Raw genomic sequence first — 20,205 nt, 5'->3', positions numbered from 1 at the left:
GGCAGCGTGTGTAGACAGGTGAGTTTTCGAGCAGCAGTTCAACTAGCAAGGAAAGAGACCCTGGACTCAAAAGACAACTTGGTTTGTTGTTTCTCTGGTTTCCCCATTATAACTTAGTAGGTTATTGCCAGTATACGGTTAGAACCGGAGGTAGCGTTAGGGAAATCACAGTAGAGCCAGGGCGCGTCTCCTCACCTTATTCCGTGGAGTTAATCCTACAACACAGCCAGATCCAGTCAGGGATCGCAGGAGGGTGGTGACAGAGGTGACGTTCTTGATTTAGCAGGACACCGAGGCAATTGGGATCTCTACACCATGTAATGCACTCCCTAGCCCGATGAATAGCTATATCCCACAGCAGCGGAACAGTTAGTTAAGAGCCCCACATGCAGCTGGTTATTATGCACGTACCATGTGGCATCTCAGAATACAATAACACTCCGCGCGTATTCAGGACAATGGCCTCCCGGTCACAGTATGTCGTGGGGCTACACGCCTACATGCACCATGTGCCTGTTGCAGTCGTGAGCACCCTGCTCTGCTAGGACACACTACGCTGGTGGCACGAGTGCGCTAGGTGTGATATGGATTCTCTGGGTCACCACACACTATAACTGCAGTAGGAGTGGAGTTGCATCTTACAGTCTCGGTACATGGGCACAGTGTTTTCCTGTTCGCCGTATATGTAGTGTTGCTGACAGATGTTAATGATAGCCGCCGATGATCCGGGCCGCCATCTTAAGCCAGCGTTGCATGTCGCATATACTAAGCGAGTGTGCCCCGTCCTCCAGTGGCGCGAACGTCTCACTTCTGCACACGGGGGCCGTATCGCATACAATGTTCGTTCCGCTGTATGTGGTGTAGTTAGCAGCGCATCTCAGCCGCAGTCTCCTCCACCGGCACTACGATCGCGTCTGGGTACTGGGCACCGCCATCTTGTGCGAGTCACGGTCCGCCCGGTGCTGCCCTTTCACTGACGTTTTCTTGTACTTTTTAGCGTTATTAAAGCAGCGCGTGGCGATCTTGCCAATGTCACTACATTCCGACGCCCTTATCTGCCCTCATATCGTGATTTCGGGTCTGGAATATCATCGTTTGTGCAGCATGATAGACCTGGTCGGCGGAGCGGTCTCAGAAGGCAGCCATTCCGCTGTGCGCCCACTAGCGCCCCCAACCTTTGCTCTTTTTCCTTGTCGCCTGCATGTTTATTAAGTTACAAGGCAGCCATACCACTTCCATCTTTGGCCTATCCTCTAAGCGTAGCAGGATCTGCTGGATGGGTAGACCTCTTTCTTGCCGAGTCTTCGCTGGTTTAAGTATGCCCCATTAACTTAAACATACATTGAATGCTCATTGGAGGTTGCTAACTTGTGACGGTACGTTTTTTTCTGTGAACTAATAAATACCTGGGGCCTCATTTATGAGAAATGACGCATCGTTGCGTGAAAGCAGCGATGCGTCACTTCTCAGTGCGCACTCCTTGCGACATACCTGATGCGTCATATTTAATGTATGACGCATCATGTCGCAAGGAGTTACAGATACGTCAGTATTTCTGACGTATCTGTAAGCGCAAAAGTGACGCATTGCTGCAGTGTGTCACAAAAGTGACGCAACTCCAGCAGTGCTTCCTTTCACATGGGGCAAGCCCCATGTGAAAGGGCTTGCGTCAGTCTTACGCCTGCTGTGAGGCAGGCGCAAGATTTTGACGCAACGGTGTCCTAGAAGTGACGCAGTGAAATCTCATAGATTTCACTGCGTCACTTCTACGACCCTATCTTGCGTCAATACGCCCCCTTTGCATACATTATACCTGGCGCAGGTATAATGTGGCGCAGGGGTTTACAAAGTGACGCATCTACCTAGATGCGTCACTTTGTAAATATGGCGCAACAAGGCGCATTGTTTACGCCACTGATGCGTCACAAAAAGTGACCCACTGGCGGCGTAAAAGTGATGCAAGGGCTCATAAATGAGGACCCTGGAATTTCAGGCCTCTTCTGAGTGACTGACTGCTCAGTGAAGTGTTGGTAAAGGGGTGCGTTTGAGCTGTTAAAATAGTGAAGTCTTGCTTTTGACCCTGAAAAGTAGTTTCCTGAATATACATTTCAGCATTCCACAGTATTCGTGTTTTTGATAAGGGTGGGAGTGAATTGCAAACACTTACGCGGCTTCTTAAATATTACATTTTTTTAAGGAGTTCAAGAATGAAATGTGTATGTGTTTGTTATAAATGGTGTTGATTTTAAACACCAAACGGGTCCCTGATTTATGAACCTTGAAAATGATGAAAGGCTAAACTGGTCTGCACGTATTCAAACATTTGACCTTCGGTGTACACACAGATATCAGCTTAGTAAACCATCATGCTGTTTTACTGAATTGGAACTTGTGACTTGAATATTATAGGCGGATCAGGGTAGCAGACACCCAATCCTTGTGCTGATCCTCTGTACTGCAGCTGTCCTACTGGAATTACAAATTGTCGCTTGCAGGTCATTCAGATCTGTCCGAAAACACACCACCAACTTCAGCTAACTGTGATATACACATGTGATCTGCATGTTTGACCCACTTCTCTGCACTGGACACATGAATTCTCTAGTTATTTTACTGGCGTGCAAACGTGTTACCTATAAATTACAGATATCTGTTAGCGTTGTGTTAACTTTCCATACTGTCTTCCAGAAAAGAACATCTTTTTTTTTCAGTTTAATAAGGTTTTTATTTTGTTTAAGAAAAATAGTACAGTATAATATAACAGCATGACATAGAACAGAACCAATATGCGATAATCATAAAAGATAAGTGGAGATGAAAAAAGGTTCAGAGAAAATATGAAAGGGAAGAAAATAGTAGAGAGAAAGAAAGAGAAGAAAAGAAGAGAGAAAAAGAAGAAGAGAGAGAAAAAGGAGGGAAAGGTTAGGGAGGGGGATAAGAGGATAAGAAAGTAGAGAAAGGTAGCCAGGTAAGGTCAGATTTAATTTTTAAGGTGACAGAAGAAGAAGAAGCAATAGCAATTCTGTGCTCATCACATATAAAGTTCCACCATGTATGCACAGACAATTTAGAGTTGTCCTTCCAACAAGACAAAATTACTTTGAAAGCAGTTGCAATGAGAAGATCAAACAATTTAGCGTTATAAGAATGTAAGTCCAAATCATCAGATAGGGAACCTAAAAAAATATGCAACGATGAAAATGGTTCAGAGAAATGAAAAATACGCATGCAATATTTCCAAACTGCGTTCCAAAAAGTGAGAACTGATGGGCAATCAAATAAGAGGTGATTAAGTGTGCCTGGGTGAGAGGAACAGGACCAACAAAGGGGTGAGGAGGAAGGGGAGAATTTTGTTATGCTTACGGGGGTAATTAGAGCTCTATGGTAAAGAAAAAAAAGTGACTGAGTAATACGGGCTGAAATCGAAGTCCTAAACAGTTTAGACCATAAGCGATCCCAAACATCAACAGATAACGAGAAACAGAAAAGAACATCTAACCTGCATTTTACACAGACATCATGGTAGAAGGTGAACTAGCTTTTCAGATGAAGACTCAGTTTAAACTTCCACACAGACACTAAACCCCCTGAGCTATTTTATTGGAATGTAACGCAATACCTAAATGTTGCACATTTCTTTGCAAAATATGTCCTGCTCACTGAGCTGTTACAATCTTACCGTACGCTCCCCATACTGGGATATCAGGCACAGTGCATGCCAATAATATACATTTAGCCCCATATATTCTAACTGACATATATACCCATGGACCTGCCCTTATGCACCCCATATGTCCTTCTTTACCTACATCACAGCTACTCTTTCTTGTCAATGCCAATCTCTTTACCTGGATTTTTGCTTTTGTCAGTATCTTGCACCAGCTTGTTTGAAAGTGCCTTAAAAGATGGTGAATAGGTCCAGCTTCCAAGCCTCGTCTTTTGGAGTCTGTTGTTGGCACATGCCAATGGATACCAGGTTACCAGTTCTGAGATTTTATACCACAAATAATTATTTGGGTGGTTAGTCCAGTGGAAGCAAACCAAGACTACAATACTCCTAATGGATCAGGTTGTTGATTGAAGAAGAGGATTCCCCACTTAGGGTCTCACGAGGAGTTCACTGGTAATTCCAGCAGTGCTGGGAACCAGAGTTACTTCATGCTACTTTAGAATTACGCGTTTTTTCCCCCTAGGTGTAAATGAGGAACTGCTAGTGGAATCAGACTCAGAATGACTGCTTCCAAGTACTCAATTTGTAAGGGGGCCCTATAGGGCCACTTTTAATAAAATTTTAATTCAGCCACTGCTCTCCACTCTCTGGTACTAGTAACACACGGAACAGAGTTACCATTTCGCACAACGGACCTTGTAATGAGGTTGCAGCTGGCCTTCATGGACTTCTCCTAGGCCTTTGATCTAGTAAATAGACCAAAGCTATGGACAATATTGATAGGTACGGGAAATGGACTGCTGCTTAGTCTATTTTTTAGAAGATCTTCATAAGGACCTTTATGCCAGCGTTAGAGTCAGCCAAGATCGCAAATGCACTAAGCCCTTTAAAATTGACAAAGGGTTACGACAGAGCTGTATTTTAGCCCCTTAGCTGTTTACACTTTATATAAATAATTTAAACACCTCCCTTAGCACTGCCACTTTAGATATTCCACGTATAGGAGACAGGGTTATTCCTGCTATCCAATACGCTGATGATGCAGTTCTTTTTACCCACACTGCAGTTGGCCTGCAGAGACTTTTGGATTTCTTTGGGTCCTTTATGCAATCCCTGGACCTTATTGTGAATAAAACCAAATCGCACATGATGACAATAGGGCAGAAGCCAAAAAAATCCAAATCTTTTCATTGTAAAGAGGTTGAGTTGTCAAGGTTTTCCTCTTTGTCCTATTTGGGAGTTTTATTTCGATGAGAGAGGCTCCTGGACTCCCCAGTTAAGGGCGAAAAAACTTGCAATGTCTAGGTCCATAGCTGCTATACAAGGATTTGTATCTAGAGTAGGAGCGAAGCACCTTGAAGCTTTGCTCAAAATTTATAAATCTAAAAGTATTGCTTTAGCAAGGTATGGGTCTGCGATTTGTGGATACAGAGCTGTAGTAGAACTTCAGCAAGTTGAAAATAAATTCATGAGATATCTCCCGGTGGTTCCCCAATCTATCTCTACCTATGCTATTCCCCAAGAGTTGGGTAGCTGTTTTGTTGAGTACCAAATTGGGCTGGGCCCAGTGATATGCTGGCTAAAAACATGGATTAATACGGAACTGGCACTGAATAGAGAAATTATCAGGGACTGTATAGAGCTGGACAATGTAAGCAAAATCCAATGGATACACTATGTCAAGTCAATGCTAGGTAAAATAGGATGACCGGAACTTTTTGCCACCCCAGAAAAGATAGTGAAAGAGGACCTAGCATGGGTTAAAGTACAATTTTTAAACTTGCTGTCTGCAGAGAGATTGTGAAACCTACGTTGAAAGCCCATTTCCCGTTAAAGACAGTCCCATGGATAGAATCGTATCTGACAAATGTCACAAAACCTTTTCACCGATTTCTTCTAACCAAGTTCCGTTTCAATCTCATCCATTGTCTTAACAGATGTACAGGGGGGGAGTAGGGTAAATGATTTAGGCCCCTGTACATGTGACTATTTTAAAATTGTTGATTGGTTTTATATATTGATATAATTGTTTTTATTGCTTGAATAATGAATGAACGAGGCTTATAGTGATCTGACAATGCAGAACGAGGTGGGTGATCTTTATGGGGTCTGCTGTAGCTTCTCAGGTATGCAGGGATTCTCTATGTTCAGCACAAGGTAGACCAGGCTTCTCTTGTCTTCTTAAGGAATCACCCCAGCAGAAGTATTCTTGGAGAGACCGTAGACATGGGCGGGTTCCTCCGTTTTTATTTCCCAGATACGACTCTATGCATAAGTTGTATGACACATGAAATATCCACTTACCAATACTCAGTAACAAAGACATTTGATAGATATTTCTAAACAGAGATTCCTCGCCTTAGATACTCCCCAGGCACAAGACTGGATCCCAAAAATGTCTCAGCAATGCTCCTGTGTGCCACTAGGTGCGCAATGCTACTCCACTCCGACTCTGCACCATTCTGGAAGTGACAGAGTGAAGCTGTGCCAAAGCTCTACCCCTTCCCTTCTTTCTATGTCTTCTGACACGGATCCCTAGCTCTTCTCCCACTTCTTTTGGCCTACAACAAATTCTCAATTTTTAGGTCGAGCCTGGGCAGGGCATGTGCTGCTCTGCAAGCATGCTGTATTCAGGTAAGGACTTGAAGCTCCGCTCATATTTGTAATTGGCTTGTGTTGTCCTTGGTAAATGCTGGCATCTGATTTGTTAATAGGTGGAGTCCCTCCTTAGTACCCCCTTGTCTTCATTTGTAACCTTCCACGAAGACACATCCTGTTGCGTGTGTTGTTGCTCTGTATACTTATTAATTGGTAACTGCTTTTCACCTACCTGACACGATTTCCAGCGATCTGCAACCGTTTATTTTTTAAGCAGCGCAGTAGCGCTTTATCTTTGCTTATGGTTTTAATTCAAGAATGAAGGCCGTGCTATTAAAACACCGCGGTTCTAATACCCTCTTTGCCTTCTTTTTCAAAGGCGAGGCAGCTTTACTTTCCAGAATGGCTGGCACACACTTATTTTGTAATACGCGGCTCAGCCAAATCAATTAACACCTATTTAACAATGGCGCACATGGGGCTCACACACCCTCATCCCCGTCCCATCCACCTAGCTCCGCAATTAAAGTTGCAGCACAACGCCCGCTTTTATCAACATGGGCACCACGTTTAATATTTAAGCAGGCACCCGCATTTATTGTTTTTTTAAAAATTAGCATGGGGTCTACTTCACTGGCCGCCATACGCTTAATTTTTATCTACAAAGGCGCAACGCTTTAAATTTAGAAAAAAACACAGTTGATGGACAGAATGTAGAACAATGTCATACATTCACCCCAGTACAAGGATCTGGGCCTAAATCCATCGTTTTTTTGCACTCCACACCACCCTGGGTTAGACACTGGCTATATGCAAATCAGCTCTGACCCTGTGCCTCATAGGAACAGTCCAGTCCGAACTACCAAGCCATGTCTTTCCCAGACCGGAATCAAGCATCCAAGGACCGGTTTCTGGCTATCAGCCTTCATCAGACTGGATAGCTTGACTCCAGTGGTGTGGAGAGGCTGGGACTCACGTCTGAGCATACCCAGCCTACTCGGGGTGAAAATTGCAAAAAACACAGTTGATGGACATGGCATGTCTGAATTGGGGTTGTGTGGTGAGCACAAAAACGATGGATTTAGGCCCAGATCTCTGTACTGGGGTGAATGTACGACATTGTTCTGCATTCTGTCCATCAATTGTTGTTTTTGCATTTGTCACCCCGAGTGGGACGGGTATACTCAGACGTGAGTCCCGTGCTCTCCACACCACTGGAGTCAAGCTATCCTGGCTGAAGACGGCTGATAGCCAGAAACCGGTCCTAGGATGCTTGATTCCGGTCCAAGGAAGACATGGCTTTGCAGTTCGGGCTGGACTGTTCCCATGAGGCACAGGGTCAAGGCTGATTTGCATATCGCATGTCTGAATTGGGGTGGTGTGGTGAGCAAAAAAACGATGGATTTAGGCCCAGATCTCTGTACTGGGGTGAATGTATGACATTGTTCTGCATTCTGTCCATCAATTGTTGTTTTTGCACGCTTTAAATTTAAGCATGGCACCAGCTATCACATCCTTTCTCTGTGCTTCTGTCTCTCCTCTGTGTCATTAGCATTCATTTTAATTTACAATTTCTTTGTTGCGACTCTTCGCCCCTTGTCTTTCCTTTTTGCTTTGCCCACAGCCCCCCTTCCCCACCGAGCCCCCTTCTCTCCCTTTCACAGTTTCACAGACAGCACAGTACACAAATGATCCGATCGAGCAAAAGAGGCAGTTTCAATATTTATTCCAGCCCAGCAGGGCTACTTGAAGATGTGCGCGCTCCAGTCCACCCCCTTTTAAACAAGCATTTGCAATGCGCCTCACATTTGCGAGAGTTTAAGCTATTAGCATTATAAATAACAATGCCTTTTTATGTTTAAAAAACCAAAACATGAATTAAAAACATTGTCATTTACAATACCAACAGCTCAAACTTGCGTAAATGGGAGATCTATTGCATTGCAAATTCTTGTTTGTTTTGATAGTACTTTTGTCAGAATAGCTGGCTATCTAGTATATCTCAGCTATGCTGACGGAAGATATCTGTTAAGCAATTTCACGTAAGTTTATTAGATTTAGAAATTCAATAAATGAATATTTCAATGTACAATGAAATAAACAAAAACATGGCAAACACCACCACTCTTTTTTTATTTGAAATGGCCACATAACAAACCAAATGCTGCAAATATATATAAGTGCTAGAAAATATCTTAAAGAGAAATAAAGCATGTATGTATGGCAGGCTCTTGATACAAGTGGACCTGCGACTAATCTCCACCTTGGAAGACATTTTTTACAATCACCTTCTGCCGGCTCATAAAGTAAACAATGATGATCAACACTGAAAATAAAACGCTTTGTATTTGCAAAAATTACAAAAAGTATCTATGGCAAACATCTTTTCCTACAGGCTAGAGAAAAGACATCTCAAACTCCTGGACTGTTTAGAGAAAAACCCTGAAACTAGAGGTCAGAGAGAATCAACAAGTTGCAGTTTATCAGACAAAGTAGAAAATTCTTGTCCCCAAAATATAATACTTTAACACTGTTTTTGATTCAATTCAATTCAATCAAAACATACCATTTAAGTCGAATCACTGATAGGTGGGAGAAGGCAACAATCTTGAACAAAACATCATCCCCAGAACAGACTGAGAAATGTTTTCTGATTTAAAGTGCAAGTCAACCAGGTAAAACCCCAGGCCATGCTACTGGCAGTTCACTTTAGGAGTCACCAAGATAACCAGGTAACAGGTATCCCCAAAGTTCCTCAGAAGGGAATACTCGAGATCTGAACGGAAAGACTGGATCATTGACGTTATTCTCTGTTGATACTTGAAGAGTGGCACTAGGAGTCGTATTTTTCCACACCAGGTACATTTTGACCTTGAAAACTTGTGAATCGCAGCTGTCCTAGAATCCCCTCAGTGGATCGAATCTGGAGATTACCTTTGAAATTAAAAAAGTATATGGTTTGTGATTTTTTTTGTCAAGTTGATTTATTAGTATGCCATAAATACTCCAACAGCAGTAAGCACCCCATAATGCAAAATGAACCAATCTAGGCAATCAGTGAACGCAATGTTATTAAATGTTATTTAAAGTGTGAACAAAATGTGATAACAATGTACAACAATGCATTGGTAAGTAAGCCAACCTTAGTTACTGATAATTATCCAGAGGTGGGATCTTTAAATAATGCACAACCATTAAAATATCAATAGCCTCATGGATCAGACCTCCAAGCATGACAATTAAGGTTTGGTGTGAACAGACAACCTCAGCTCATGAAGAGGTTTTTGCCACACACTTTGGCGACCTATGTACAGGTATTCGTCACTTCTCCTTTAAACACCTGGAAAGTTTTCTCCTAACAGGGAGTCCTTCCATAGTCTAGCCCAGGAGGCAGACACTTTGAGCATGATTGGCCAACATGGCAAATCAGACAGGGAGAATATGAGGAGTTTGGGAGGGCTTAAACATCATCCACACTCTTGAGAAACCTGCAGTCCGAAGTAAAGTCCTTCCAACTCACTGCAAAATGAAAGATGTGTCACCAACTAGATGCTTGTTCATCGTAATGTTTGTCAAGCGGGTGAATGCCCGAGGCTTCCGGGTGCAGGAGTCAGAAGTGCTTACCGTTACAGGAGGAGGAATATATCTAGAGTTAGGTTGTAAAAAGCCATGTTTCGAAATCTTTTTTTTAAATCTAATCAGGGTGGTCTCTGATTTTAGATGGAGAGGGAGGCTATTCTGCAGCTTAGACACGCCACCAATCAATACAACTCCTGACTCTCCAATATTTCAGTTTAAACTGGGGGACGTTGCCATGTTTTGCTGAGCCTAATCGCTATGCTCTAATAGGGGTATGCCTTTTGAGGTTTTTTCTGATATATTCAGGGCACTAGCAATTTAGGGCCTTATGAGCGATGTAGAGGACTTTAATAATGATGTATTTTTTGGTGGGCAGCCAGTGAAGTATGCTTAGTGCTTGGAGAGCTGACTGGAATTTTGGAATAGCATCTGAGCGACTGCATTCTGTAGGGTCTGCAGCTTTCTTTACAGTCTGTGTTGCAAGTTGAGGTACAACGCATTGCAGTAGTATATTTTAGATGGGACCAGGGTGACAGTTACTGTTTTCTGGAGTTCATGGGGGATAAATGGAAGATTTTGTTTTTACTGTTCTTAAAGTGTTGAAGGCAGATGAGGTAAGTGCATTCCCCTCTGCTCTGAACACCAGTTTGCAGTAAAAAATGAAACATAGGGTTTGCACCTTTTTTTAGTTTTTTATACGGGGGATGGCATTGTCCCTAGTTTCTGTGACCACCAGGTGGGAGACCAGAAATCCGGGTTGTTGCCAAAGATGATGACCTCGGTCATACACAAATTTAACTTTAAGGCAGTTTACCATCATCCATTTCAACTTTTCCCACGCAGTTGTGAAATCTATCTGCTAGTTTATTTATATTGCTGAAAATGGTGATTTGCGTGTCATCAGCGTATGACACCAAGGAGAAGCCAAAAGACCTGATCAGGTTGGCAAGGTGTGTGATGTAAATCTTGAAGAGCATCGGGGTTAAAGAGAGGAATGATCTGAGTAAGGTCAGTGCAGTGTCTTTTATTACAATGCTGCTAAGGTGGTTAAGTAGGGACTTGTAGTTCACAGTATCGAAAGTCGTTGACAAGTCAAGAAGGATCAGGGCTGCCTGCCCTTCTTGATCGTGACATGTCCACATTTCCTCCATGGTAACAATTAGTGCTGTTTCAGTACGGATGTATGCCATCACAACGCATGCTTTTACTACGCATGCCTTTACAACGCAGGTTTTACAACGCAAGTCGTTACAACCACTTGCGTTGGGGGGCGCTGGATAGTGGAATAGTTTAATTTACTATTCCAACTCCAGTCCCCGTGGATAGTAGGGAAGGTTTTGGATAGTAAATTAAACTATTCCCTATCCTACAGCGCCCTCCAGCGCAAGTCGTTGTAATGACTTGCGTTGTAAATCCTGCGTTGTACTGGTAGTGCGTCGTAAAAGTTGCGTTGTGATGGATGTTTCCCCTCAGTACTTTGTCCACTTCTAAAACCAAACTGAGCATAGTCTAGGAGACAGTTATTCTCTAAAACGGAGGTAATTTCCTTGTTTATAGCTCTTTCCACCACTTTGGCTGGAAAAGGAAGGCAAGATATTGGAATTGACTGTTGGTTTTGAGGGGATTGAATGTGCATTATTTTTTTTTATAAGGGGCAGGATAGAAGCCGTTTTCCAAGCTTTCGGGAACAAATATCCCATCTCGAACATCTTATTGAAGATCTTCATCAGGTAGGGCACTACAGTCTTTGAAGCCATCTGCAGTGTTGTTGGGGGACATGGATCGGATGAGGAACTAGATTTTACCAAGTCAAGTAGTCTACTGAATTGTTCAGATGTTAAAGGGGAGAGATTGGTGAATGTATTGCTTATTTTGGGGTCCGAGTAGATTTCAATGGTGATAAGATTAGAATGGAATATGCTACTTACCAGTATGCATCTGTTCTTGGCATAGAGGGCTGCAGAGTGGTACATTTATGAATAGATCGCCATCTGGTGTTGGGCTCGGATGATTGCACTTGTTTTTCTTCTGGAGAAGTCTTTGTCGTCATAGATGACTCCTCCTCTTGGTGTCAGTGCGCATGGGCATCGGCTCCATCCTTAGATTGTTTTGCCATAGTAGGGTTAGATGGAGTAGTGTAGTATAATACATAAAGATATGCCCATGTAAGTGTATCTAAATAAGATAATGTTGGGACAGACACAGGTTTCCGGGGAGGCAGGGAGGGCATGTACCACTCTGCAGCCCTCTATGCCAAGAACAGATGCATACTGGTAAGTAGCATATTCCGTTCGAGGCATATGGGCTGCAGATGGTACATTTATGAATAGATTGTACAGCAGTTACCTCCTTAGCGGTGGTCACCAGTGTCTGTCGCAACTGTTTGAAATAGAGTTTTTAATACAGCTTGGCCCACTCTGGCTTGTTGTGCAGCCTGTACATCAACACAGTAGTGCTTTGTGAATGTATGTGGTGTAGACCAAGTTGCTGCTCTACATATGTCATCTAGGGGAATGTTCCCTAAGAATGCCATAGAGGCTCCTAGTTTTCGTGTAGAATGAGCTCTAGGAGGAACAGTTAATGTTCTCTTTGCTTTAATGTAACATATTTGTATACATCTTACAATCCATCTAGTGATGCCTGCTTTAGAGATAGGATTGCCCTTATGTGTTGGGGAAAATGCTACAAATAGTTGTTTAGTTTTCCTGAAGTTTTGTGTTCTTTCTATGTAGTACAAAATGGCTCTTTTGACATCTGGTGTATGTAGAGCCCTTTCTGCTACCGTCTGTGGCTTTGGAAAGAAGACTGGTAGTTCCACTGGCTGGTTGATGTGAAATGCTGAAATTACTTTAGGCAAGAACTTTGGGTTTGTTCTAAGAACCACTTTATTCTGGTGTAACTGTAGGAATGGTTCTTGTATTGTCAATGCCTGTAATTCACTTACTCTCCTGAGTGAGGTAATGGCTATAAGGAAAGCCACCTTCCATGTAAGGAATTGTATTTCGCACCTATGCATAGGTTCGAAAGGTGGCCCCATTAGTCTGGTGAGTACTACGTTGAGGTTCCAGACTGGGGAAGGTGGTAATCTAAGGCCTTCCATGAAGGCTTTTATCGCTGGTACTCTGAACAATGATATGTGTTGCCTGTTTTGTAGGTACGCTACTATAGCTGCTAGGTGTACCCTGATAGATGTGTACGCTAGATTACATTGCTGCAAGTGTAATAAGTAGCAAATAATCTCCTTTGTTGATACGTCCAGAGGGTTGATATTGTTATTAGTACAGTGTATAGCAAACCTCTTCCACTTAGCTGCATAGCATGCTCTGGTGGTGGGACGTCTCGCTTGTTTAATTATCTCCATGCAGTTTGGGGGTAGATCTAAGTACCCAAATTCTAGGATTTCAGGAGCCAGATCGCTAGGTTCAATTGTGTGGGATCTGGGTGCATTATTTCTCCATGGTTCTGTGTAAGGTGCATGGGTAGAATTTGTAGCTTTTGATGTGGCACTTGTGAGAGTTGCAGGAGCGTGGTGAACCACGGTTGTCTTGCCCACGTGGGTGCTACTAGTATCATGATCATTGAGTGTTGTTGTAGTTTTCTGACCACTAATGGGATTAGTGGGAGAGGGGGAAAAGCGTATGCAAATTTGTTGGACCAATTTATCCATAACGCATTGCCCTGCGACAGGTGGTGCGGGTACCTGGACGCGAAGCTTTGGCATTTTGCGTTCTGATGAGTGGCAAAGAGGTCTATCTCTGGCTGTCCCCATCTTTGGAAGAATGGCTGCAGTATTTGTTGGTGCAGTTCCCATTCGTGTATTTGTTACGACTGTCTGCTTAAGATGTCTGCTATCTGGTTTTGGACTCCTGGTAGGTGTTCGGCTAACAGATGGATGTTTTGAGGAATGGCCCATCTCCAGATTTCCTGTGCTAGTCTGGATAGTTGGAGAGAGTGCGTCCCCCCCCTGTTTTTGAATATAATACATTGCTGTCATGTTGTCTGTTCTGATCAGGACTGCTTTGTTGGTAACATGTATTTGGAAGGCTTTCAATGCTAGAAACACCGCTAGTAGTTCTAGGTAATTGATGTGCAGTCTTTTTTCCTGCACACTCCACCTTCCTTGTACTGTGTATTTCTCCATATGTGCTCCCCATCCTGTGAGCGATGCGTCCGCTGTTATTGTCACCTGTGGAATTGGTTCTAGGAACGACCGCCCCTTGGCAATGTTTGTTGTGTTCCACCACTTCAGAGAGCGGTGTGTGCGGTCGTCTACCAACACCAGATCTGTAATCTGTCCTTGAGCCTGATTCCACTGTGTCGCTAAGCATTCTTGTAGCGGACGCATTTGTAGTTTGGCATATGGAATTAGCAGTATGCAGGATGACATCATCCCTAATAGCTGCATGAACACTCTTGCTGGTAGTGAGTGTTGTGGCTGGAATCTTTGAATGATTGTAAGCATTGTTTGGATCCTGACTGGATTGGGGTATACTTTGGCTTTTTCTGTGTCTATAGTAGCCCCCAGATATTGTTGAACCTTGCTTGGTTGTAGGTGTGACTTTGTGTAGTTCACCGTGAACCCTAGCTGGTGTAGTAGCTGAATTGTCTTTTGTGTGTTTTGAAGACATTCCTCTTGTGACTTGGCCTTTATTAGCCAGTCGTCCAAGTATGGGAAGACATGTATTTGTTGTCTTCTTAGGTGAGCTGCCACCACTGCCAGGCATTTTGTGAACACCCTTGGTGCCGTTGTGACACCAAACGGAAGGACTTTGAACTGATAATGTTGTCCTTCTACCACAAACCTGAGGTATTTCCTGTGGGCTTTGTGAATCGGGATATGAAAGTAAGCGTCTTTTAGATCCAGTGTAGAAAGAGAGTCCCCTTTCTTCAGTAAAGGAAGTACCTGTTGGAGCGTGACCATGTGGAAATGTTCCGAATTTATGTATGCGTTGAGAGGTCTTAGGTCCAGTATCGGTCTTAGAGACCCATCCTTTTTGGGAATTAGGAAGTATAGGGAGTATACTCCTGTTCCTTGTTGGTGCTGTGGAACCTTCTCTATGGCATGCTTTCCTAGCAGGGATAGTACTTCCTGCTTTAACAGTGTCAGGTGATCTTGTTTCATTGGACGCTGTTTGGGGGGGATGTTTGGTGGGGTAGATGTGAGTTCCAGGCAATAACCATGTTGGATAATTTGTCTCACCCACCTGTCTGATGTGATGTTTTCCCAGACAGGTAGGAACTGTGATAGGCGTCCCCCGACCGGTGTTATATGGTCTGGGGGGAGCTGTATGAAGTCACTGCTTTGGGGTTGGAGAGTTGCGGTTGTTGTTGTTTCCGCGACCTCTACCCTTGTTGTTGTTACCTCTGTAACTACCTCTAGAATTACCTCTGGGTGATGTAGGTGTAAAAGAGGTTTGTTGCTGGCTCGTACCTGTATTTTTGGATCCTCCTCTATAGGTGGACCTACGAAAGGAACCTCTTTGTGTCGGCTGTTGCAATGCTCCCATTGATTTAGCCGTTTCCGTATCCTTTTTCATCTTTTTCTAGGGCCTCATCTGTCCCTGTGCCGAAAAGTGTTTTCCCATCAAAAGGTTGGTTCAGTAACGATGTTTGTACCTCTTGTTTGAACCCTGATACCCTGAGCCATGCATGTCTCCTTAACATGATGCTTGTGTTTGTAGATCTTGCTGCAGTGTCTGCCGCGTCTAGGGCGCAGTTTATGGAAGTGTTAGTAATTAACTTCCCTTCTTGTATGAGTTGATCTGCCCTCTTTTGATGTTCTTTCGGGAGATGTGTGATGAGTTCTTCTAATTCATCATAATGCGCTCTGTCATACCTTGCAAGTAGTGCTTGCGTATTAGCTATGCGCCAGCTGTTTGCCGCTTGAGATGCTACTCTCTTGCCAGAGGCATCTATTAGCTTAGACTCTTTGTCAGGAGGTGAAGCTTCTCCTGTAGATAAAGAGTTTGCTCTCTTACGAGCGTTTGTGACCACTAGTGAGTCTAGAGGAATTTGCCCTTTAATGTATATTGGGTCTTTTGGAGCTGCCCTATATTTCTTATCGATTCTTGGGTTCAGTACCCTAGCCCTCACTGGGTCTTTGAATATCTCTGATGTATGACTGAGAAGGCCCTTAAGCATTGGTAGTGTTCCTGATGTTCTTTGTGCAGTAGGTAGTGTTTCTAATAAGAAATCCTCTATTTGAGGTTCTGCATGTAGTTCTACCTTGTGATATGTTGCTGCTCTATTAATGAGTTGCGCAAAACCAGTATTATCATCAGGAGGTGAAGGTTTTGAAGGATACATTTCAGGGTCGTTATCGTTATCTGACCCTACATTGTACTCTTCCCATGGGTCTGCCTCCTCTGGGATTGTGTCTTCATCATCCCCAGGATGTTCCCCCTCCCCTGTGTCACTCTCTACATCTATTGTAGGTGTAGATGGTCGTGTGGGAGGAATATTTGGTCTATTGTGAGGAAGAGGAGAAGATGGTGTGTGTCTAGGTTTTGGAGAAGGGGGAGGAGTTGTATTTGTCCCCATTGTTCTCTTCTTCGGATGAGTTTTGTCGTCCGAATGTTCATTCTTCCTCTTTTTAGGTAGTTCTGTGACTACCTTGCCAGTTTTTGGATCAATAAACAGAGTCTTTTGTTTAGGATCGGTCTTGTATTCCTGTGTCGGTACCACAGTTTTCGGTTCCGAAAGGTGTTTTTTCTTCTGACTGTCCATTTGTATTTTCGGCACCGAGATTTTATTCGGATCCGATGTCCTCGGTATCGAAGATGTCCCCGGTGTCGAGGGTGTTTTCGACGTCGAAACGTGTTTCGGTGTCGACATGGACTGCTTCGACTTCGAGCTTTCCTTGACTTGGAGCTTCGGTGTCGATGTGGTCCGTTTATCGGAACCACCATGATGGGAGACCGAGTGTTTCGGTTTCGTTGCCGGGCTCGAAGGCGGGGCGTCGGAAACTTTTTTCGGTTGTCTGACCGGGCTCGAGGGCGGGGTCGACACCGTGCGGGGTCTGTTCTTTGGTAAAGGGACGTCGTCACTCACGGTTTGTTGGACGTCGATTTCCTCGACGTCGGACTCGTCCACTTCCGACCCCGCCTCGTCGGCCTCTTCTTCTTCCTCCTCTTCTGGGTGCTGGTCCTCGAACAGCTCCGGGATTGCTTGTGACTGCATTCTCGATACCTCGTGTCTTCGGGCTCGACGGTTTCTAATTGTCGATTTTGAAGAGAACGCTGCACAGGCCTCACAGTCCCTGGATTCGTGTTCAGGGGACAAGCAGAGGTTGCACACCTCGTGTAGGTCCTTGTGTGGGAACTTAGCACCACAAGTTGGACATTTTTTTAATGGAGTCCTTTCCATGGACCCCGGGCTGGACTACTTCGAGTTTCTCGTAGTCGTCGTCCTTCGAAACGCGTCGGTATGGAAGTGAAGTCGCGTTCGATAACAATACCGTCGAATTGGAAAGGGTTACGCGCCGAATATAACCTTCTTTATCGAAGTCGGTCCGGAGCGCTTCGATCCTCATCCGAACCCGATGGCGGAAAAAAACAATCTAAGGATGGAGCCGATGCCCATGCGCACTGACACCAAGAGGAGGAGTCATCTATGACGACAAAGACTTCTCCAGAAGAAAAACAAGTGCAATCATCCGAGCCCAACACCAGATGGCGATCTATTCATAAATGTACCATCTGCAGCCCATATGCCTCGAACATTCATTTGCCACAAACGCATTATAGACTCCTGCTACTTTCTTTTGGAAGGATTCTGACAATTTGTCAGTCGAGAATTCACACCGTTCGATGGGGAGTGTTGCTCAGGGTTGGATTGGGATTAAAAATCGGCCCGGGCACGCATAAAAAAATCGGCCAACATAATGCCTTCCCTCAAATCACTGCTTTCAGCGTAATTTTACATAAAGGGGGGAGGGGGCAAAAAATGCACGCATTAGTTTACACTAGTGAAACACACCTGAAAACAAGTGAGGCCACTTCTCCTCAGGCCCCCTGCCCCGCTCAGTATGCCTACATTAATGGGATGCCCAGCGAAAGAAAAGGGGCGACACCTCTACCTGTTGCTGCTGTACGGGAGGTAACGAGTGCCCATCTCCCTCCAGAAAGGCCAGTCAGACACCCACTGGGCCGCTGGCGGTATAGTCGAACAACAGAGACACCGCCCAAATCGGCTCCCAGGCTGCTCAAAAGCAGCCCTCAGCTGGAACTCGGACCCCGGCCCCTCGGGCATTGCCCGAATGCCCCTGTTACTAATCCGACGCTGGACTGTTGCTCCACTGCTTCGACTAGCTCAGCGCATGAAAAGAGCTTCCTATTTAAGTATTTTTACCCTCTGTGAGGCTTCCGATGCTCTGATGTGAGTAGATACTGATTCTGGCCCGAGAGCGGAAAATTGTGTGGCGAGGACTTCCGTGATGCCTGGAGTATCGGAAAAAGCGGGAGGCGGTGAGCCCAGCAAAGAGTGCCCTGTCCGAATTTGTGCAGAGATACGGCCTGATTTGCAATCCTGAAGAGGCTGGTGCGGGCCCCCGGCGCGGACGGACAAACCGGATTTGCTGCAGCAAGTGAAGAGAGCGGCAGGGGGTCCCTCCACTGGCAGACAGTCTGTGAGGCCTAGCGCGAACTCACAGCTGACACTCACGGAGCAGCGTCGGATTGGTAACGCGGGCATTCGGGCGATGCCCGAGGGGCCGGTGTCCGAGTGCTGATGTGGGCCTCTTTTTTTGAGCAGTCTGAGGGGCCATTTGGGCACTGTCTCTATTGTTCGAATACAGCCAGTGACCCAGTAGGTGTCTGAGTGGCCTTTCTATAGGCAGGTGGGCGCTCATTACCTCCGTTTACAAGAGGTGTCACTCCCTTTGTCTCGCTGGCCGGCCCATTAATGTGTGCACATACTGAGTGGTGGCAGGGGGCCTGAGTAGAAGTGGCTTAACTTGTTTCACCACTGTAAACTCACGCCTGCATTTTTTTACCCTCCTCCTAAAGTTTTTTTTATAAGATTACGCCAAAGCAGTGATTTGAGGAGTGATTATGCAAATGTGGGGCGATTTTTTTTTTTGCGTGCCCGGGCCGATTTTCAATCCCAATCCAACCCTGTCACGGAGACAACCGCATCAGAGGTGAGCTGCTGATAGAACGGCTTTACTAGCGAGAGGTTGTGCCAGTGGAGTCTAGCACCCCATCATGGGGCTTCCGGGGCCGCGCGCCAGCGGTAGAGACAAGCTGCTGATAGGAGCATAGAAAGGAGGTGGACGACGACGATAAGCCTGGGAACAGGGCAGGAGGGTAGCCCTGCAATACAGGAGAGCCCTGCATCACCATCGGGAAGGAAAGGGAGCCCTGGAGGAAAACTCTGAAGTGGCCACAAAGCGGCTTGTAATGAGCAACAAAACGCCTAAATAAACACACATGGTAGAAGAGAGACCTGCAAAATGGGGGCGAAGGGTAGGTTGAGAATGTGCATTTTACAAGGGTATATGTGATTGTGTTTACATCACCTGGAAGCTAAAAACCTCTCCTATAGTAGAGGTGCGATGGGTCTTTTCCTCTTACTACAGGTGCAGACAGTGCAAGCTCCTGACAGTTCAAACAGGTGTACCACCAAAATGCCCCTATGAACAATCATTTTTACTGCTGGTGTGCCCATCTAACTCTTCCCATTCCTTCCTTGGTGAGATTCAACACTTGAAAGAACAGGTATTCCTCGGCTGTATTCATTTTAATGAATATTCATGTTAAGCCAATAGCACACTCTTCTCTGCTTATGGATATACCCAAAGCCAACCACCAGTGACAGAGCTTTATGCATATCCACCTGACGCATAGTATAACTGGCTTGGGCAGAGGGTTAGGAAACAGTCGGTGAAAACTGCTCAAATGCCCTACACTCACCACTGCTCCTGGGAATGGGGAAGATCTGCGGACTTTTGAACTGTCCCTTCCACCTCTCCGCTCTCAACTCTTGACCTGGAGGCGAGCTGGAGGATGAGACGGACGGCGTTTACCAGCAACACCATGACTGGTGCTCTTGATGGAACTTTAACGATGCCACCTGGGCGGAAACCAAAAACTGTCTGTTCTTACTGCAGTGCCCGAGCAACTTTGGCTGATGCCCGGTGGAGCTGTCATATGCAGCTATAGAGGAGTTTGTCTCTGGTTCACCCCTCGGTCAGCACCTACCCAGCCGGACATCGTTTTCCTCACCTCCCCGTTGTGTTTACTTCCTGCATTCCCTACCCCATTTACCATTCCCCCTCTACCTCTTGACTCCCCATAAGACGTGTGTATGTACTAATTATCTCACATTATTGCGTAACCTCATGTTTTTTTTTTCTTTTT

General features: G+C 44.9%; 1 protein-coding gene across 4 annotated transcripts in view; it reads right to left on the bottom strand.

Moving 5' to 3' along the window:
- Window positions 1-8,384: 8,384 nt before the first annotated feature.
- NUGGC (nuclear GTPase, germinal center associated) overlaps window positions 8,385-20,205 on the bottom strand; it is a 1,180,213-nt gene continuing 1,168,392 nt past the window's right edge. For 3 of the 4 annotated variants that reach the window (XM_078686520.1, XM_078686519.1, XM_078686522.1), the window contains exon 30: window positions 8,951-9,202. In XM_078686520.1, the coding sequence (XP_078542646.1) occupies window positions 9,102-9,202 (101 nt within the window). In that variant the 3' untranslated portion in view covers window positions 8,951-9,101. Of the gene's footprint in view, window positions 9,203-20,205 lie in introns of all 4 variants that reach the window. The other variant, XM_078686521.1, reaches the window with a different exon arrangement.

Source organism: Lissotriton helveticus, chromosome 4_1 (genome assembly GCF_964261635.1).
Source record: "Lissotriton helveticus chromosome 4_1, aLisHel1.1, whole genome shotgun sequence".
Classification (NCBI taxonomy): Eukaryota; Metazoa; Chordata; class Amphibia; order Caudata; family Salamandridae; genus Lissotriton; species Lissotriton helveticus.
This window is presented reverse-complemented; position numbering and strand designations above follow the sequence as displayed.